General features: G+C 37.2%; 2 protein-coding genes across 11 annotated transcripts; one reads left to right on the top strand and one right to left on the bottom strand.

Moving 5' to 3' along the window:
• On the top strand, nt 3,044–11,421 carry LOC109228850 (E3 ubiquitin-protein ligase FANCL). Of its 10 annotated transcripts, none has more exons than XM_019394082.1 (13): nt 3,044–3,070; nt 3,176–3,248; nt 3,317–3,388; nt 5,052–5,122; nt 5,352–5,430; nt 5,507–5,581; nt 5,766–5,880; nt 5,968–6,025; nt 6,108–6,179; nt 6,555–6,685; nt 6,760–6,883; nt 7,701–7,780; nt 8,026–8,812. In XM_019394082.1, exons 2-12 carry the CDS (start codon nt 3,246–3,248, stop codon nt 7,774–7,776), a joined length of 876 nt encoding a protein of 291 aa, XP_019249627.1. In that variant the 5' UTR covers nt 3,044–3,070; nt 3,176–3,245; the 3' UTR covers nt 7,777–7,780; nt 8,026–8,812. The 10 variants fall into 10 exon arrangements, 9 of the variants coding, with proteins under 9 accessions (XP_019249627.1, XP_019249625.1, XP_019249631.1 ...); XR_002068438.1 differs by lacking the exon at nt 3,044–3,070 and adding an exon at nt 11,085–11,421 and having other exon boundaries at nt 3,079–3,248; nt 8,026–8,214; XM_019394080.1 differs by lacking the exon at nt 3,044–3,070 and having other exon boundaries at nt 3,079–3,248.
• On the bottom strand, nt 8,963–13,819 carry LOC109228851 (cytochrome c oxidase subunit 6a, mitochondrial-like). Its single transcript, XM_019394090.1, has 4 exons — nt 13,630–13,819; nt 12,419–12,525; nt 10,260–10,302; nt 8,963–9,228 (listed from the first exon to the last, which is right to left on the bottom strand). Exons 1-4 carry the CDS (start codon nt 13,727–13,729, stop codon nt 9,194–9,196), a joined length of 285 nt encoding a protein of 94 aa, XP_019249635.1. The 5' UTR covers nt 13,730–13,819; the 3' UTR covers nt 8,963–9,193.

Genomic DNA, 21,677 nt, shown 5'->3' with positions numbered 1-21,677 from the left:
TGCACGAATATCTTGTGTCAAATATTACAAACACGTACCATAAGTAATTGTTAAAGTTAGATAATGAGTTGTTTAAAATAGAAGTTATATATATGTAATGCAAACCAAATCATAATAATGTTGTGATAATCAAAAAATAAATTGGAACTAAATAGTTTAAAATTACAAAATGATACGAATAAATTTATAAATCTGTTAAAGAATACAATAATATTTAATATTAGTTTTTATTCAAGTTGGTTATCGTAATGACAAGTATAGTAAGTTTATCCAAATTCATAATTATTTCCAACTTTACCAGTTGTAGTTGTTTTAAAGGTTTTAGGTATTGGTAGAGCATGAATTTGCTGTGGATAATATGTGGAGTTTTAATCTAGAAAGAATTCCATTCTTGGGTAATATATTTGGAATACTACATTATATCCACCTTTAACTCAAAATATTAAGGGTATAAAGGTCTATCAAAGTTTCGAGGATATTTTAGTCATCTAACATTTAGCATAAATTATTCGTGCTTTTATAATAACTAGTCTCTACGTACGTGCGTTGCACGTAAATCTTAAGCCAATCATTTATGTGATTCAATACTTCACAATAGCTTCAATACTTAACAATAGCTTCAACCCAACACACATTTGTAATACTCCCTCCGGTCCAAATCTCTACGTACGTGCGTTGCACGTAAATTTTAAGCCTTCAATACTTCACAATAGCTTCAATACTTAACAATAGCTTCAACCCAACATACATTTGTAATACTCCCTCCGGTCCAAAATAAGTGATTTTTTAGCTGTTTTTACACAAATTAAGAAATCCACCTTTTAACATTAATTAGCAATGAAATTGACCATATTAACCTTTACTATCTCTTCACATAAACACTCCTAACACATACTCCAACACTATTTACTCTAAGGGCAATGTAGGAAAAAAATAATTAATTCATTCTTGAATTCTAGAAAAATCACTTATTTTGGACCACAAAAAAAGGCCAAAAAATCACTTATTTTGGACTGGAGGGAGTAGTAAAGAGTTGGATTATTTTATTCATATTCCTTAGAAAGAAATTTTGTTATATCAGCATTATATAATTTAAATTTTTTGAGAAATTTGGATTTACTTCTTGTGCTTTTCTGTGAGACATACAACTACCTTGGTTTTGAACATAATGAAATAGTTATCCTTTCTTATATGGATTTCGTGACTTATTAGATTTACATCTCCTAATGTGCGTTTTCTTCTAATTAGTCGGAATAGGACGCGCAACTTCTTTATCCGATGTTGTTGTCCAAGTAAAAATAGTATCACATTATTACCAATATTACAATTTCTTCCTTTAGGGGTAATATTTTTTTAAAACTAATTTAGCTTAAAAAGAGTATAAAAGTCTATCAATATTTTGGGGATATTTTAGTCGTTCAACATTTAGCGTTTTAACATTGTGCTATTATAATAATATATAGATATAGATATAGATAGAAGATATACATATAGATAGATATAGATATTTTAATTTCAAGAATGTAAAAGCTTATTAATATTTTTAGAATATTTTTGTTGTTCAAAGTTTAATATGAAATATTCATACTTTTATAATAAAATAGATAGATAGATAGAAAATAGATTAACCTGGCCCGAATTCCTTCAAACGTTGAGATTATTAGTATCCCAAAAGGAACCAAACGTTTGAGTCTGAAGAAAAGTTTCAATGGCATTAACTGTGGGAAATGGCAATTTATGCTTATTTCATTGAAAATATTAGGCAAAAGCCTTATATAAACAAACGTTTAAGCCATTGGAATTGAACTTCTACACCATATAGGATTTATATCCCCAAGTGCAGTAAAATGGGATTTTTCAGTCTCCTAATCTAAATAACCAACTGAAGTAATATACAGATAGGTTAGCCTCGTCAACTTTAAGTGTAGCGATCATATGTGTAGTTTAAATTGGAAAAGAATTCTAATCTTCGGTGATTTACAATTATATTCTCAAATTATATAAATATTTAAGGTTATAAAAGTCTAACAACGTTTCAAGGATATTTTGGTCGTTCAACATTTAACATAAATTATTCGTGCTTTTATAATAATATAGATATAGATATAGATAGATAGATAGATAGATAGATATAGATATAGATATAGATATAGATATAGATAGATAGATAGATCAAAAGCTTAATTAATTTTTGACAAACTTTAGACGGTTGATGTTGCTACTTGCTATATCTTCTTCGGGCTTTCAGGCCAGGCGGCTCAACAATATATGTTAGCTTTGATAAATGATAAGAGGCCTTTAATTACCTTTAGAAAAGCATGTATACATATATTAAAGCCTATTTTTCCAAATTGTTGAGATGTAAATTTATTAATTACTGTATTTTATAATCGATTTACTCTAATAATTATTTTCCTTTTGATAATGTAGTTAATGAATTTAATCTCTCGTGGGATATTGTTGATCTTAGTTAAGATCAATTTTAACTTTTTTAAAAACTTATTATCCTTAATATTTTTAATTTAAAAAATAGGTCTAAACTATTAATATTTTAAGGAATTGCAATATTTGTTAGATTCTCACCATTTAGTGACCTCAGTATTTTACCATCAAAAATATTTTCATACACTTCCTATTGTTCCGATCCATTTTAAAGTGAAAAAATAACTTAGTCTACAATTAGTTGACACATTTAAACTCTACTAGATAAAGAATTAAAAAAAAAAGAAGCAATATACCTATTAATAAAAACATAAAAAATCATAAATTTTAGATGAAAAATAATATTTAAAAAGTTAGAATAACATAACCTGATTCAAGAGGTTAATAAATTGATGCGAAACAACTTTTCATTGCTTCAAACACTTGATGCAATACTTAAAAATTCGAAGAGAAACAAAGAATAATTACAATGTTCTTCAAAGTCACGATTTTAAATTCAGAACTGAAATTATTTTTGAGGCGGCTAAATTTTAAAGAATTTGTAATTGGCTATTCTTTAAATGGGTATCTATTTGTGCAATTCCCCCGCGCGGCATTCATATATAGAGATTGTTTTATCCCCGTTCAGGTATTTCGTCTTCATTTTCTTAATTGATATTCGGTAAATGCGCAGAAGTTATGCTTCTGAATGTTGAATAGCAAATTATTTAAACCCAATTTTAATTTCTTGAAGAAATTGAAAGGCCGGTGGCATTGGTATTTTACATTGAAATTCAAGTTTAGATTTGTGCAAGTATACTACAATGGTAGGTAAGAACTTCTTTATTCCCAATTGATTAAATGATTGCGTGCTAAACATACGAGTGTATTTTAGGAGTATGTAGACCAAAATAGATGCCGAGAACTGGCCAAGTCATCATCTTTTTACCGCAGGATATATTCAGAGGTATGCAGTATCAGTCAACTCTGAAGAGTAAAGAGTGTTTTTTATTGCTTTAGTCTGTTTTTTGTGATCAACGTAGTGACGTTGACATCATGTTCAGCTTTTGCACCGTCAAAGAGAGGCCTTTTAATAGTTCATTTTTTCTCCTATATGTTTTTGCAGTAATTGTAGTATGTTCATCTTGAAAAATGTCAAGAGAGCCTAATGGTGTGGTTGGCATTACGGAAAATATTTTCCTACAAAATAAGAGAAAATATTATTCAAAGAGCTTATATATAATCTAGCCAAACATGAATGATTGGGGTGGGGTATGGGTTACGTTGCTCGGATTCTCCAAAAATTCCGTCTAGAGGTGCGGCATCATTTTTGGAGAGTCCGCGCAACATGGCGGAGGCGGCGGCGGGGGGTTGGGTGAGGGCGTGGGGTTGGAGTGGAGTGAGGGTTCTGGTGAGGGACGAGGTTGGGGCTGGTGTTGGCAGTGGGGAGGAGAAAATGAGTGTGGGACGCCACTTATGGAGAGCAAAACCCCATGGTTTGTGCTTCCATTATCATTTTCTTATTTGGGTTGCGGGAAGGGGGGTGGGGGGTGGGGAGGTGGGCTACCGCAGAACTTCTGAATTCATTTTTACAAAGGACAGTTTATCCACCTGGGAGTTACATTGATGCTTAATCTTAATCATTGTTCTTTATGTGAACTTGTTTGACTAGGTACACAGATGAAGAAACTAGCAAGAGAAGAAAGTCTTTAGGAACTTGTAGTCTTAAACTTGCAATTTATCTCTGTGGCTATAAAACTGTTGGAACTTGTGGGCTTAAAGACTTACGCATGCTGTGACATTTGTGTGGCTACAAAATTATGTCATTAAGGATAAAATAAGAAGTTTAAAGTAAAATTATTTTCAAATATAGAAAAAGGATCATTCTTTTTGGAATGGACTAAAAAAGAAATAGTATGACGTAAAATGAAACAGAGGTAGTATATCATTGACCTTTTCCGATAACTTTTGCAATTCTTAGGATCACTGTTGATCATATGATCAGAAACAGTTTAGATGAGTCTTCAGCATGCTTGTCTTTAATGAATTTTGCATCCACTATTTTTTAAAGTGCCAGGTTTCCGCTCTAGAGTTCGAGTAATTTCTTTATCCGACGGCTTTTTTACTGATTTGCCATGATGATACACTCCATTTCCCAAAAGAGACCATCTTTTCTGGTTTTTTGGATATGGTTGCTTCACTTTGTATAGTTTTAAGATTTGGTACATGGAGAAATTGATGAAGGTCTATTCTAACTTGTGATTTCAAGCATAACGTTATTTGAATTCTGTAATGCTCAATTTTTTATTGTGGAGGTTGCTTTACTTGCATTTGCATTGTGTTAGCCAGTGAGGCTTAATCAGTTGCAGCAGATTCTTTACTTCAATTCATCGTTGCGCAACCATTTTCAGCTGTTTTCATGGTGCGACAGTTCTGTATGCCCTGTACAGTATCGTGCTTGACATTGCTCAGTTTCTAAATTAGAGATGTTAAACGTAACTTTGAACTACTATGCTCGTAGCATTATTGTATACTCCTGACATCGAGATTGAATGGTTTATTACTTGCGATAACATGCTTTAGACATTGTTTTTTGGGATTTCCTTTCTGAAATTATGTTGTATCCGCAGGTAGAAGAGATAGGATGGGAACACCTTGTCAGATTGGGGGAAGATCTGAGACTTCTCAGCTTTCACGTGATGTAAGGATTTTCTTCATTTCTTAATGCTATGGTTGGGTTAAAAAGAGGAAGGATAGGTGTTGCTTAAGTGAAAGAAGAGGGTACATATTAGAATTATGTATGTGAAAGACGGAACTTAAATTTGGGAAACTAAGTAAAAGCAAAAACACTTAGTTTCTTAATCGCAGCAAGTGGAAGACCATAATTTACCCTGCTAAGCAAGAACTTTCAAGATTTTTCTGTGTGCCAGGGACAAGAAGGGAAGAGTGCACATTGTTCAGATAACTTTGGATGGAACATATCCTAATCAGCCACCTTCAATATCAGCGGTTGGCATCCTTCAATTTCTGATACTAGAACCTTGCATTCTTTAGGCAATGTCTTAATTTACTGACATTTCCCCAGGACGTGCCTTATCTCTTCAATGTGGAATGGTCAATAAACTCAAGACTAAAAAATGTTATCCAACAGTTTCAGCAGGTAATTTTGTATTCTTTTCAACATGTTGTAAATCTCCCTCCATTTCCATTTCTTTGCTTTATTTCATCCACCAAAGACATTACCTTACCTTATCAAATAAAATTTCATCCACCAAAGACACGTGTAATTTAATTGCGGGTTGTTAATTTCTGTTATAATCACTATATCTTGTTACTGGACTCAGCATATGGATAAGCTTCAGGAGTTTTGGAATATAATGGATGACATTGACCACTCTCTTTTGGTTTCTGACCTAAGATATCCTCAACGTGCTTCGTCACATCGCCAACTTAATATAAGTATGTGTTTATTTACATAACTGTTCTTTGATGGGTCAGGACCCCTTTATGCCAGAACTGATTCGTATCCATTCGCTTTTGTTATAGGCAATGACTGCCATATCATGTTGTGTATAGATGCTAATGATCCAACATCCCTACCAGAGTAAGTGTTCTCTAAAACCACCAGATTTTACAATTATTCCTATATCTTTGATGAGTTATAAATTGATGTGGAGTTCTTCTAGCTGTCGCTTTCTTGGTTCAGATTCAGAGGTGGAGAGATTGAGAGCGATGTGGAGGAGAAACTGCAAAAGATGGTATTTCAACTTCCTCTTTTAGTGCTGACTTGTAATTGTCATGGTCCTTATCATTGTCTACATTGGGATTCTGATGCTGTTGTCTTATAGTGCTCAAATTAACTGCTTTAAGTAATTATCCTGGATTTTTCAGAAATTACTAGATTTCTCCATTAGCTGGAGTTTATGTGTAGAAGTCTGGGAACATGTTAGCCATATTATTCTGCACTTAGTTTTTGTTGCCAATACATAGAATTTTCTCTACGTTTGGTATTTTGAACATTTTAAAAGATGAAGGGGCTGGGGGCTGGGTGGGTAAGGATCTTTTAACTTTTGCTGAGCTTGTGCTTTTTCCTAGTTACGTATCATCAACTCTGATTTCTATTCTATTCACAGGATGAAAGACAAGCCATTTTCTGAGAATCTTGCAAACGTATTGGATATTCAACTTCATGGACCTTCAATCGTTCAAAAGACCGATCCACAAACTGAATGTGGCATTTGTTATGCACAATATCTTCCAATTGGTAATCCTATATCCGTAAAATAAATGCATTAATATTTTGTGGATGATGGCATTAACTTGGTGATGTCAATCTAGATGATGAACTTGGTGCTAAGAGTGGAAGTGGCACTGATTGTACATGTGAAAATAACAGCTGCAGTAGGGCCTTCCACAGTGTTTGCCTCGGAGATTGGTTGCGTTCCATCACAACAACAAGACAGTATGTTGAGCTCCCTTATCTTGATTCTGCTTATGATGAAAACATATCCTTAACGTTTTGTTATTTACTATCTCTTGTTTTCATTATGGGTACTAGTTCAGTGTTGGAGGGAAAAAGTTTCCTAGGTTAGTTGATTTTATAGCCAGGCCAAGTTAATGCAATCCTGTAGATAAAATAATGGGAAGGAAAAGATATTGCCAATTGGAAGAGAAGCTAATGAAATGTCTGAGTATTTATCTTACCAGTTTATACACTAATGCACCTGATAAGCACTGAAGAAAAGGTAGGCGAATAAGGAGAGATAAGTTAGACACGATTTTGCTTGAACTAAGTATAGTGAAATAAGAAACTCTATATGCTTTATCAAAAGTACGCACAGAAACTCTATCTTGAATGAACTTCGTAGGTGAGTCATATTGTTTAATGTTACCATGAAATATGCACTCTTTACATAATAAGAAGTTCTGCTTTTCAATTTCTTTTTTCTTTTAAATGCCATTGATTACCCTCTAATCCAAATTGACTTCTTGTTGTATGATTATAGAGAGAAAATTAAATTCGAAATCTCCTAGTGCTAATCTGGGAATATATGGTGGGGATAGACATTGTTTGTTTTGGTTTTGAGGAACATATAGAGAAAATTGTATACAAAGAAGTTTAAGTGAGATCTGTATAACTTTTGGCATAATTAAACTCTCTCTTTTGTGTTTTGAACAACTTTTTACCTTTTGCTTTTTCTTACCTTTATTACTTTAATTAAGGAGATATTCCTTTTCCAATTCAGTTATCACATTCATCTGCTCTGTTTGTTTTACAGGTCATTTGATGTTCTATTCGGGAATTGTCCATACTGTTCTGATCCAATTGCTGTCAAAATCAATACTAGGAAGTAAAATAGTAAGTTACCCCTGTCAAATATTTGAGATAATTTAGCTCGCTGTGCACAGATTATTTCGAGTGATAGAGAAGGCTGGAGATTTAGAGGAACATTACTTTGTTCGACCACCTCTCCATTTTGTATAGTGCATGTTAAACTTCTTTAGACAATGTTAAATCTGCATAGAGAAGATGTTGCTTTCAAGTATGAGCAGCACCTTGTTTGAGTCAATTAGTCATGAATATGATTTGCATTTGTCATTCAGTGATGTGGAACAACCAAGTAAGTGAAACAACAACAACAAACCCAATGTAATCCCCACAAAGTGGGGTCTGGAGAGGGTAGTGTGTACGCAGACCTTACCCTTACCTTGTGAAGGTAGAGAGATTGTCTCCGATAAACCATCGGCTCAAGGAAAGATGAAAAAGAAGCAGAAACTAGTAAGTGAAACAAGGTAAACCAATTTTTTTTGGTTCATGAAGTTTGGCCTGCTATTATATCACGATCATCCTCATAATATGGAGATTTTTGCACTAGTTGAGCATATATCAAGACACATTTAGTCAAAACTATTATTTTTGGGCCAGTTAGCGCTCACGGTTTGATACTTGGTGGATAATAGGTCAGTTCCAGTTTAATCGAAAGTGATATTGTGATTAAAAGCTAATGAATTGTAGCCTAGGAGTTCCCTAAGTTTTACATGAATGAAGTCAGAATGGCTCATAGATTCATATATTCTTGATATCATCACCAGCCTACTAAAGTAAATTGGGAGGTGAATAATCCTGGGCTAAGTAGAGCCTTGTGTTTTAACTTTTCTTCAATTTTCTCAAATTTACTTCATTAATCACGAGGCAAAAACTGTATGATGGGGGTTTGATTAGTCATAACAACTTCTTCTTTCTCCTCTCTGCTAAACTCACACTTGACTATATTTCCTTTCCTTTTCATTTCTATGACTACAACTTCCCCTGATTCCTCAGTTACACTAAGCTAATACTCAAGAAGGGGAAGGGTCAAGCTGATGAGTATAGATAGAACATAAATTAGGTAACGGCTTTTTTTTTTTTTTTTTTTTTTTTTTTTTTTGAAACTGGTAACTTTAAATCCAATTGGATTATTTTCTAGATATATTTCCAATCCAACATGTTTTCTCCTCTGAATGCATCTAGAATGAAGTGGGTAATCCAAGGGTAATCATATCGAAAAGAACAGCTGAAAAGAGACCATTCAAACAATCTCTTCATTCTTATTTTGTAGATAGCACTGTCGAAACATAGTAGACAGCACAATACAGAAAACCACAGAGTACATCAGAGATATGGTTAAGTATCAACACAAGACATCTGAAGCAAATACAAACACATTTCATACAACTTTGACGATGCAGTAGGTTCAGCTTTTTTAAGCCTTCATGGATAAATATACAGGTTTTAGTGATGCTTCTTCTCGAAAAGACCATTCGGACCTGCATTCAAAAAAGGGCCAGCCAAATTTTAGTATTAAATAGTTTGTTACCTTAAGAAAACCTAAATCTAACTAAAATTTATCTGCACATGGAATTTTCAGCTACAGAAATAAGTATACCGTCTAAAAACATACAGAGAGTAACCAAACCAACATTGGCATGAACACTCACGTAACGCTACAATTCATGAACTGGATAAGAAATTATAACTTATAATAGTAAAGAAGCATGTGAAATCATGTCAAAATTGAATGAAGAGGAGCCCAATGGAAAAACTGCCTCTTACCATTGAGCTGAAAGTCACCTGGATTGACCAACATTCACAGGAAAAGTAACGCACCACTGAAAATGTTGATTTCAAGTCCTCATTTACGTTCCATCACAGATAATACTAGGGAAGAGTGTCAAAGCATACTTGAACACTCACCATTAATATTTTGTTGTTAACTTTAAGTAGACTTGCACAAAATATAACGGTTATGATAATTACTATTTTTATTGAGATATTATACGGTCTTTTTATATTGTTTTCTCTCGCCAAAATGCCAAACACCGCAGCAAAAATGATGTCACAGTCAAAATTAACATAATGAGGACAGCATTGGTAAACCAAATATCTAACACCTCAAACAATTCCATAGAATATAAAGGTCAAGCAGATAAACAGAACCTACTCCAAAGCGTGCATAGATTAGGTTCCAACTAAAGGTGAATAACATATGCAAACTGCAAACATTTCTCATTTTTTTGGTAAAAGCGTTCCCTTCTGGTCTCTGAATGTCAATTACATGCTGACATCTCAATTCAACAAATTAAAGCTGAGACCATCCACCGCATGCTACAACATTTTTGAAGCCTATCGGATAAACTAAAAGTGCTTCAGTTAGATAACAGAAGATTATATTATACAGTATATCTATGTGCTGATAGCTAATTGCAACCATCAAGGATCAGATACAATTACACACGAGATAGTAAACATGAAACCATTGACAAGCAAAATTAAGAGATGGCTTAGGTATCGGAATTACCCCATGGAAACTCCTTGTTACGAATGTGCAGATACGGATAAGGCTGCAAATAAAGTTAGAAATGATAGCAAGAATTGTAAAATCATGTTATGTAAAGAATACATATAAGAAATAGGCAGCATATATTACACATGTCTGTACTCTCTACCTCAGTTGTAAATTCCCATCTACTATTATACTACAAAATTTCAACGCCCAAGAAAAATAATACCCCTATATAATATTAGTTACAGATAAACACAAGTCAACCATTGGATATTATAAGGACCGGTTTAACCTTATTCTATCTTTCTTGGGAAGAAAAGGCATTCCTCTACAACTCTAGGTTGCAACTTCCCTTCTCGGCCAGCTCCTTTTGTCCTTTCCCCCAGGAAACCAAATCCCCCAATCTCCTTTCCTAGTGGATTGGCTGATTATTTTGTTTGAAATACTCATTTTGACAACATTAATTCCTAATCTCTCCTGTGTTTACCAATAATAGAAAAGGAACAACTGAAAGATTTTACAGCAGAGATATCATTACATGAAACTGAGAATCTCCATTTATCTGAACCAACTATATTTCTTTGCGTTAGAATCAAATACATTAAACATCAAATGCCTTCCTTGAACTTTTGTAATGGCGTAGGTTCCGAATTACGCAGTATTCAAAAATGTTCTTGTCTTAATAATGAATTTGGTGCTTTTTGGCTATTGACTGGTCAGTGATGTTCGGCCAAAAATGCATATATTTACCCATTGTTACCTCATATTCTAGTATTTTTAATCGTCTTTTGAGTATTAGTTATATTGTTTTGTGCTTAATATTATATTTTAATTGTGTAGGAATAAAGCGATATGAAGATGAAGAGATTTGGAGCAAAATTGGATAAAACGCGAAAGAAAAAGAAAGAAAATTAAAATAATAAAAAATAGGGGGACACCCTTTGGGTTTTGTCCCCCCAAGTGGAGACAACCAAGGAAAATTTTACAATTCAAAAGAAGGCAAAACGTGAAAACATTCTGTTTTCAGCGCCAGGTCCAGCGCTAGGCGCTGGCCTGGACGCCTATTTTGTTCGGGACAAGGTTATTTCAGCCCTACACGGTCCCAACCCGTATAAAAGGGGTCCTAAACCTAATTTGGAGGAGATCTAACATACTTTGAAGGGTAATTCACGTGGAGGAACACACACCACGCTTGGAGGAGGCTTCTAACTAGTTTTTCTTCTCTTCTCTTTCTTTAATCTCATAGTTTCTTTGTTCTAGAGTTTTGGGTGCTACATGAACGTTGTAGTTTGAAGCTTGAATTGTTATTATTATTTTATCATATTGGTTTATTTATTCAATCTTGTGCTTAATTATTTGATTGCTTGATCACCAATTGAATACTATCTACGAATCTAGGATTGAACTCGGGAGAGGGAATTCTAGATTGCATATAAGATTGAGTAGAGCAAGATCTTAACTCTTAGGGGGAGCGGATTTGCGGTTAGGATAGGAATATACCTAATCGCCTTGCTTGGTTATTATACGGGAATTATAAATGCGTTCTTATTAATCCTAATTCCATAGGAATATAGGCGTTAGGTTAGCTTGAATAGGCGAGTTGTACTTCGGGAGAAGGCTACAAGCAATATTAACCCTGTCAACCAATAAACCAGATAAATTAATTAGACGATTTAGGTGAAAAACTCAACGGAATTGTTAGCCAACCCATAGCTCTAGAATATTCACTCACATTGAATTCGTCTGTATAATTTACCAACTTTTTTCTTTAATCTCTTAGTTTACTACTCTAGATTATCTTTAGTTAAATATTCATACGTTAGGATTCGCTTGAATAGATTAATTGTTTGGTTTAATTTAGTTGATAGTTAATCACAAGTCCCTGTGGGTACGAAATCTGGACTTACAATCCTATATTACTTGTCGACCACGTATACTTGCGTGTGCGTTTGGGAGCAACAGTCAGATGATCAAATCAATAGTATACGGGTGTCTCAAATCCCATTACTTTAACCGGGCTAGTGAAAATCATTTAGAAACGTATTGTCAATATGAATTTCTGATTTCATCTTAAGTTTGCATCCGAATTGGAAAGACTGAAAACAGCATATCATTGAAAATAACACAAATTTTGACATATAAGAAGGTACAAGAAATACATATATAAAGCTTACAGGAGGCTCTTCATGGTGAGGATGACCCTTAGAGAGATTAACGATTGCAAGAATAGTGCATGTAATTATTCCAACATAAGTAATTTTCTCCCACTTAGCTGCTTCACCTGGCCATAGGAAATAAACAGACCATAAAATATTAACACTTCAAATACATTATATTATATACAGCGAAATCAAACAACTGAAAGTAACAAAAAAAAGGGGGGGAAAATAACAGATAGACTAAATGAATATCATCCCTTGAAAAAACTACTCCCTCCGTTCCCTCCGTTTCAGTTTATGTGATACAATTTCCTTATTAGTCTTTCCCAAAAAGAATAATATATTTCAACATTTCGAAACAATTTATTGTAAACTTCTAATTTTATCATTAGTGACAAGCTTTTATAGCTAAGCAAATATTATGACATTTGTAAGATCACAAGTTTCAAAAGTCTTGTAATTACAAAAATTGTTATAGCATGTTTAAGACCACAAATTTCAAACGTCTTAGTATCTTTTTTTAAACCGCATGCCCAGTCAAATTACGTCTTGAAACAGAGGGAGGAATACATAATCGAAAGATTTCATTGAAAAGAAAAGCTTTTTACACATACTCAAACGCGTGTGAAATAGCAAATAATAAATCAAATATTGCTCTATCTCTCTCACACAAAGAGGTATATATAGCATGTCCACAAAGAACAATACGGAGCTAACATGTATTATACGGGTTCATGTGAACCAACAGCTTTTGATCAGAAAATCATTAGACATCTATAAATATTTGATTGTGAATTCAGTTAGTATTGTATACTAATTTGAGATCACTGTAGGAACTCATAAACATCAAATCCTAAATCCGCCTCTCACGGAGAACCCAGAACATGATCAAGTCACTATGGCATCTTGCTACTACAAGGATGTGAGTAGTTGAGCTCGCAAATACCACATCAGTCACCACTCAAAACCTATGTTATGGGAAACACTAAGCACTGGAATTTCAAAAAGTTCTCCTGTTGTCCTTGATCAGCTAAATTAATTTTCTGCTCTTTTCAGGTTCATTTCATAGTTAATAGAGAATTCAACTTTACGGAAAATATTATCAGATTGAGTACGCAACTATATATTTATGAAATTAAATGAGGAAACCGAAGAAACGAAGCCATCTGAGTATATTTAAAATAACCAGAAATTTAAGACAGAGAGATGGATGAAGATGAGCTTACGGGCCTCGTCATGGTGTGCGGAAGAAGCGAAAGTCCTCGAGAATGCCGGAGTTCCGCGAGAAACACCGCCGCGGAGGGCGGAGCGAATTGCAGACGCCATTTCCCGCTGATGTCTGGTTCTCTGTTTAGGTGGTTCTCGACTCTTCCCGCGGCCCCTCACGATATAAAAAAAATGATCACGCGGTGGTATTACTTATTCTTTTTGTCCTAAAAAAGTATGAAAAATAATACTACTATAATTACCTTGTGGGAAATTTTATTTTTTTGGTACACATAATATATATGTTTGAGTTTAATTTTGGTGCAGCGACATTGTATTATTTTTTACACTTCCATCAAATCTTAGTTTTTTGACTTTTGTAGTAATTGGTATTTAAATCTTATTTGTTTGTTATAGGCATAAATAATTCATAAAATCAATTTTTCATTTATTTAATATTATAAAATAAAAATAAAAATAAACATTTAAAATTTCAAAAGGCATTTATTCTCGCATTTTATCTTTCTTTTGTAGTACATGTTCTATTAATCGATAAATATAATATAACGACATCATTATCTATTTTTTAAACAACAATCTTTATATTTTTATTTTTTTTGCACAAAATAATACTTGAGATATGTTGTATAAAAGAATTGTGTATAAAAACATTATCAGCTGTCGACAAGTTTATGTTGAGAATAATGTTTGACATGTAAAAGAGAAGCTATATACAAACCAAAGATAAATTGGGGAGTTCCGGTAACTAACAATAGAATAATCTTTTTCAATTTTTATCGTTAATATAGATTAAACTGACAATAAGTCATGTGAAAAAAAAAACTGAAATTAAATCCTGACCTTTGAAACAAAGGAGGATGGAGGACATATGTTAATAATCTAAACTGTCATTGACATTTACTGGACCAGAACTAACTGGAACATGGCTCAACCCTACTTAATATACATGTATGTATATTTACGTCGAAAATACGAGTAATAATTAAATTTGATTTGTGGTTTTAAAGATATGTGATTAAATTCAATACCAATTAATATTCAAGAAATATGAGTTAGAAATGAAAGAAATAAGTGAATCAAACCAATGTTACTCAGTAGTGGTGACCTCGCGCTTTGTGACCTCGAGATGAATTAAGAGCAATAAAGTAAGAACAATAAGTGAAGGACAATTCTGATGAACAGTAAGAGAGAAAAGTAGGATAGTATATTCTTGCCAATGATGAGATGATCTTACAAATGATTGGGGGTCCCCTTTATATAATAGGGGAACCCTAAATAAGGTATATTTTTATTTAAATTAAGGAATATTCATGATACAACTGTCTAACCGCCTAGTACGGAATCGTACAATCCTATTCCGGGATTTGCGCCATGATCTTGGGGACGTGGCAGGAATCTAACTCATTCTGTTACAAATCCACAACGGTACAATTTCGGGGTCGGGCATGTTTGACTTCGGTATTCCTCGCACCCCTATCTTCGAGCATTGCATTCTGTCTTCGAGCTCGGATCTGGTCTCTCCGGCTCAAACTTGACCTTGCTTGAACTCGGGTTCAAGACGACCCCTCGAGCCTATAAATCGGAGGCATACGATTCTGACCATATACAGATAGTCCCCGCATTTCTTAGAGCAAGGCGACAAGAAACGATTTGAACCACGATTCTCCGGAGTCTCTAATGAAGATGTCATTCCTATGACATGAGCGCTCAAAGTGACCGAAACGTCCCGTCGATTCTCTTCCCAAAACATTAAATGCATGCCAGTAATGGTCGGCTACTCGGCTTCCCCAATACGCTTGAGTGACTTCTATAAGTAGGCCAACTTCCCAATTTTACAAACTTTACTTCTCAGATTGTTTTCAAAATCTCATTAGCTTCTTCAACTTCTCTGGGTTTTTCAATTAGCCCTTACTTCACCATCAACCTTTCTCTTTTCTTGAACTTTTACACTATAATGGCTAAAACATTTAAATCCGTTCCCCAAAAAGAAAAAGCCTCTTCATCATCACGGCCGGCCAAAAGTAAAACGGTGGTGCCACCCCGTATCGAGGAATGCATTCCCCCGCCGGGTGAAATAACATCCGATTTCAAAGTTGAAGAACCTGTATCGACACCAGGCCGATGCGAGCCCATGTCTCGATATGTCTGTTTGATAACCAAAGATGAGCTTGAGCAGGTAAAGAAGGACTGCAACTGGGATAACAAAGATGTGGTGATTCCCTCCCCGGAAGAGGACATCACTACCCGTAAAGCGGGGTATTTAAGTGTGTATACCTACCCATATACGCTGGGCCCTGCAAATCCAGCCCTGGTTCCCATAGACCCAGTTATCCTTGATTTTTTCCAACAATACCAAGTGACGCTTGGCCAGATCTACCCTTCATTCTAGCGAATCGTTCATTTGATCAGATTCTTTTCAAGCCAAGTCGAGGGGATGCCTTTCACCCTCGACCATCTGATCAGGCTGTACAACCCTCGCCTTTATCGAGGTGGCTTGATAAAACTGCAACGCCGATCCTCGAAATCTCTTTTCTCCAGCATCGATGAGGACAAAGACCGAGGATGGATAAGTCGGTTTGTCCGAGTCAGGACCTCTAACCCGATTCCTACTGAGAGGATGTCATTCCCCGAGGAGTGGAACATGAAACGTAAGTACATAGTAAATTTATACCCTGCTTCCTCTCGACTTCATCTTTTGCTCGGTCTAACCTCTTTTTGATGGTGCAACTGTTGCTTGGTTTCCCGGTGCCGTCCTGGACCTCAAAGGTTGGGTCCGAAAACTGGATTCCACTTCCTCATATGCGGAGCGTTGCTGGCGAGACTTGGCCAAGGGTCAATGGGAGGCTAAAAACCATGGTGAGTTCTCTTGTTTGTTTACTTGTGTTTCTTAGTGGAATACTTACTTTGTTCTTATGCAGGCCTCGGAGACGCCGTCGCTATGCGGCCGCCCTCGGCTGGTGAAGAAGAGATCCCGAAGCCTTCCAAAGAAAAGAAAAGAAAAAGGGGGTCGCCTGAAATCCCCCGAAGCCCAAGAAAAGCGCAGCTCAAAAGCCTAAGGCCGACACGGGGGCCTTATCTCCGGAAACGGCCCAACGCCTACGGGATCAGGAAGAAGAAGAAGATGACGACTGCCTGTTGTTAGCTCATAAGAGAGGAAGCATCGGTGCTTCGAAGTCTGTCAAACCGGTAGTGGCAGATGCGGTTCATTCTAGAACCGAAGAGATCTCCGAGGGGAGTTCAAGCAAAGTCCCCGAGCCATCGGGAAGCAAAAGAGCACCTCGTCTTGGAGGGCATTTGGAGGGTGAGACATAGGGGCCCGATCCCGCGGTCCTTCAAAGAGAAGAGAATGCTCCAAGCGGATCACTTGGGGTAATCAACTTGGATGAGTCTCCTCCCGGTCCTGAGTTCTCCGAGGGGCACTTCCGAGATGCTCGGAACATGAGAACTCCTGACGTGGGGACGAGCCACGAAGGGCACGATATCTTTCGGGAGTGCCTTTCAGGGATCGAAGATGGTCCCGATCCAGATGTTTCTTTTATCTTCAACGAGGCCCATCGGCTTTTCAAACAAGTAAGTCTTTGTCCTTTAAAATTATGCATGCGCTTTATCCTAGTCGTTCTGAGTCTAACTTTTTCCTTTTTTATGAAGGCTGTGGCGCTCCATAAAGAAGCATTCTCCAAGTCTCGAACTGAGCTTGCCCGATGCGAGGCCGAGCTTAAGAAAATCTCAGAAGAAAGGGACAGTCTTAGAACCCTCTATGTCAAGGAAGAGGAGGAGATCAGTGACCTTCGGGCTGTACTGGAGAAGGCTCATCAAAAGCGGACCGAGCTTGTTGAAAAGGTAATGTACCCTTCGGAGTTTTTTTATGCATTTGCCCGATTGGTCGGCTAACGCTTCAACTTTGCAGGTTCAGCAAAAGTGGGAGCTAGTGGAGCAGCTCCGAGAGGAGCTCAAGATGAAAGAGGCCGAGACCCTGGGGTGGAGGCAAGGTATGGACAATCTTGCCTCTGAGAAAGAGACTCTTCGAGAGCAGCTGGCTTCACTCGAACGCCAGCTTCACAGTGTGAAAGAGAAGAGCCTAGCTCGAGGCCGTAAAATCGAGGAGCTGAAAGCTAAATCCGCTGCTGAGCTGGCCAAGGCTAAATATGACGCTAAGGCAATTATATCTTCGTACCGAGCTGATGCTGAAGCAGCTAACGCCCGGGCAAAAAAGATCTCTGCTGCGGCCGAAGTTAAGTTATCATGTGCACTTGACCACGCCAGGCGACAGTCCCGTAGGGAAACCCTCGAGGAGGTGCATGCTCGCGGCTTCGATCTCTCAGCCGATATTGAAAGGGTGAAGACTTTAGAAGAAGAGGTTGCCGTTTTGCTTTCCGATGAGGATGACTCGGCTAGTGGCTCCTAGAGCGGAGGGGATGAAGATGAAGTCCCCGAGGAGGAGACTCCCGAAGACGTAGCTGCCGAAGGTGTAGCCCCGGAGTAGTTTTAGGTTTCTTTGTTTTGCCTTAGTGTTTTTGTGTAAGGACCCCTCGTGGGTATTTGTAAATATCTTTTGGAAATACAAAGGGACTCTTTGTTTCAACCTTGGCTTGTGTTGAATCTCATTTTATCCTTATTTATGGAAAATTCAATTGTACAACCCAAATGATCAGTCCGAGTATTGGTTTAGACTCAGAACATAATGAATCTTTAGGTTTTTTATTGATCAACGTAATGCCTCTTATGTCTTAGGTAATTCTCGAGCTAAGCTTAAATTTCGATGCGAGCTCGGAACAATGGGACTCTTCATACCGAGTTGAGTGAGAACGGGGTCTCGAACTCTATATGTTTTGGCCCTTAAGCCTTTTTAGGTTGGTCGTTAGGCTCTTATATATCTGCCCTTAGGCTCTTTAAGTTGGCCCTTAGGCTCTTATATATCGGCCATTAGGCTCTTTAAGTTGGACCGATTCGGCCTCTAGAGTGGCTTTATAATTTTTTCCTCTTTTCGGCTAAAAGACTTAATGAAAATTTGATTATGCCTTAGCATGTGTTTTTCGTACCCATTGGGTTTTTCAAAGGTTCGGAAACTAATTAGTTTGTGTAAACATAATCGAATACCTCTTGAGGTTTTTTCGAAGGCTGATGTTATCGAAGCCTTTAAATTATTCAACTGCTGAATTTATCGAAGCCCATTATATTTACCTTTTGCCGATGGTAGCCTGATTTAAAAGGTTTTTTCAAAGTGTTCGAAGGCCTTTAATTTTATGGCAGAAGTAAGACGTCTCCGAGCCGCATTATTTCGGCCGTAGCCTTTTTATATGACCGTAGTCTTTAATATGGCCGTAGCCTTCGGGTATGTGACTCGGACTTGTTTCCCGATAATCTTTCGAACTTGTTCGAGAAGTTAGTCCCCGAGTATATTGGCCTTGGCCTTTGTTTCGAGGGGATGCCTCTTTGAGGTCTTATGAGTCCGAGTTTTCGATGACTCGGATGTGCTTATTGTCGATGAAAGTCCCCGAGTGTCTCGGGGTTGCATTCGTGCTTTGGCTCTTGAGTCGTTTCCTGTAAGATTATAAGTGTAGAGCTCGTATAATAGTAGACTTCTTTGAGACACAAAGTATTTTTGATATAAACAGAATGCTTCTTCAAATAATTGATACATGCGTACATGTTTTGTCGTCGGGGCTCGACTATTCTATATGGACACGGTTCATCTGACCGTTTGGCCCATTACAAAGTGTTCCTATCGAGGCCCTCTTGGGTGTGAAGTATTTTCCTCGAAAATATGATCTCCGAGGGTGATGCCCCCCTGTATTCGAGGTTGATTGAAAAGAAGCCTTGGATACTGTTGAGTTTTCCTTAGGTAGCATATAGTTGTTGCCTCGTTAAAAACCTTGCCGGTAAAACCCATTTGGGATAAAATCCGGTCTAAGGAAAAAAGAGTGCAATGCATGCTTTAAAACCTAAGGCCTTCATGTAAAAAAGGTGTCTCCGATAGCTTCGATCGATCTCAAATGGACAAAAGGATAAAGTCATACCTTAGCAGTAGTATCGTTTGAGTAATGATACGTTCCAATTATTTGGCAGTTGTTCACCTTCCATCGTGCTAAGTTTGTAAGATCCTTTACTGACAACCCCGAGGGCTCGGTACGATCCTTCCCAATTTGGGCCCAGTTTCCCTTCATTCGGTTCTCCAGTATTGAGGGTGACTTTCCGTAGAACTAATAGCCCGTTTGGCCAAGCTGCAAAAATCAGCTTATTTTGAGAAGTGCTTTTTTTCAAAAGTGCTTTTCTCAAAAGTACTTTTGGTGAGAAGCAGTTTGTGTTTGGCTAATTAGTTTGAAAAGCACTTCTGAGCAGCAATTAGTGTTTGGCCAAGCTTTAAAAAACTGCTTCTAAGTGTATTTTTCTCAAAAGTGCTTCTCAAAAAAGTGCTTTTGGAGAGAAGCTACTTTTTTCTACTTCTCCTCAAAAGCACTTTTTTTCCTTCCAAAAGCTTGGCCAAACACCTCAATTTTTGGCCAAAAGTGCTTTTGGCCAAAAAAAAGCACTTTTGGCCAAAAGGAAGCTTGGCCAAACAGGCTATAAGTCCCCGATTCTGAAATGTTGAAGATTGGTTCTTCTATTGTAATACCTTACGATCCTTTGCTTCTGCGCGGCCATCCAAAGGAGTGCTGCTTCTCATTTTTCATCTAGTAGATCGAGGCTGGTATTCATAGCCTCGTGATTTGAATCCTCCGATGCATGTCGAAACCTGGCGCTGGGTTCTCCGACCTCGACAGGGATAAGGGCCTCAGAGCCATATACCAAAAAAAATGGGGTAGCCCCAGTGCTAGACTTCGATGTTGTTCAATATGCCCAAAGAACCTCGGGTGAAACTTCTCTCCATTTCCCTTTTGCATCGTCCAACCTTTTCTTCAAGTTTTGAATGATAGTTTTATTCGTTGACTCGGCCTGTCCATTTCCAGTTGGGTGGTATGGTGTCAATAAGATCCTCTTTGTTTTGTGTGCTTCGAGGAACTCCGTCACCTTGCTGCCGATGAATTGTTTTCCATTGTCACATACAATCTCAGCAGGTATCCCAAACCGGCATATGATGCGGTCCCAGATGAAGTCAATAACTTCTTTTTCTCGGACCTTCTCGAAGGCCTGTGCTTCCACCCATTTAGAGAAATAGTCAGTCATAAACAGAATAAACTTAGCTTTACCTGGGGCCATTGGTAGGGGTCCGACTATGTACATTCCCCATTTCATGAAAGGCCATGGAGATAGAACTAAATGGAGCTGTTCTCCGGCCTGATGGATCATTGGTGCAAATCGTTGGCACTTATCACATTTTTTGACAAATTCTTTAGTATCTTTTTCCATGCTATCCCATTAATACCCTGCTCTGATAACTTTGCGTACCAAAGACTCGGCGCAAGAGTGATTCCCACAAGTGCCTTCGTGGATTTCTCGTAGAACATAATCGGTGTCCCCTGGCCCCAAACATACCGCCAATGGCCCATCGAATGTTCTCCGGTACAATGTTCCATCCTTATCTAATGCAAACCTAGCAGCCTTGGTTCATAGGGCCCTCGATTCTTTGTGATCCAATGGGATTTTTCCACTCTTCAAATAGTCGGTATACTTATTCCTCTAGTCCCACGTCAAACTTGTTGAATTTATCTCGGCACGACCCTCTTCAACCATAGACTTCGACAACTGGACGACAGTCCCCGGGACGATGTCATCTTCTTCGACCGAGGATCCCATATTAGCAAGTGCATCGGCCTCGCTATTTTGTTCCCGAGGCATATGATCCAGTGTCCACTCCTTGAAGCGGTGCAAAGTTACCTGTATCTTATCCAAGTACCGTTGCATTCTATCCTCTCGAACTTCGAAACTTTTGTTTACTTGGTTTACCACCAATAGAGAATCACATTTGGCTTCGATGACTTCCGCTCCCAAGCTCTTAGCTAGCTCGAGTCCTGCAATCATGGCCTCATTGTTAGTCAATCTAGAAGTTTTGATAGATTGTCTAATGGTATCACCCGTGGGTGGTTTCAAGACAATGCCAAGCCCGGAC

This window comes from Nicotiana attenuata, chromosome 7, assembly GCF_001879085.1.
Source record: "Nicotiana attenuata strain UT chromosome 7, NIATTr2, whole genome shotgun sequence".
Classification (NCBI taxonomy): domain Eukaryota; kingdom Viridiplantae; phylum Streptophyta; class Magnoliopsida; order Solanales; family Solanaceae; genus Nicotiana; species Nicotiana attenuata.
This window is presented reverse-complemented; position numbering and strand designations above follow the sequence as displayed.

Bases quoted from the DNA above. Each gene is read 5' to 3' on its own strand.
- LOC109228850 (XM_019394082.1), top strand. The intron at 3,389-5,051 runs GTATGCAGTATC...TTGTATCCGCAG, and splicing joins ACCGCAGGATATATTCAGAG to GTAGAAGAGATAGGATGGGA. The intron at 5,582-5,765 runs GTAATTTTGTAT...TACTGGACTCAG, and splicing joins TTATCCAACAGTTTCAGCAG to CATATGGATAAGCTTCAGGA.
- LOC109228851 (XM_019394090.1), bottom strand. From the start codon at position 13,729: ATGGCGTCTGCAATTCGCTCCGCCCTCCGCGGCGGTGTTTCTCGCGGA. The intron at 12,526-13,629 runs GTAAGCTCATCT...TCCTATGGCCAG, and splicing joins CGCACACCATGACGAGGCCC to GTGAAGCAGCTAAGTGGGAG. The intron at 10,303-12,418 runs GTAAGCTTTATA...CTTTATTTGCAG, and splicing joins CTCACCATGAAGAGCCTCCT to CCTTATCCGTATCTGCACAT.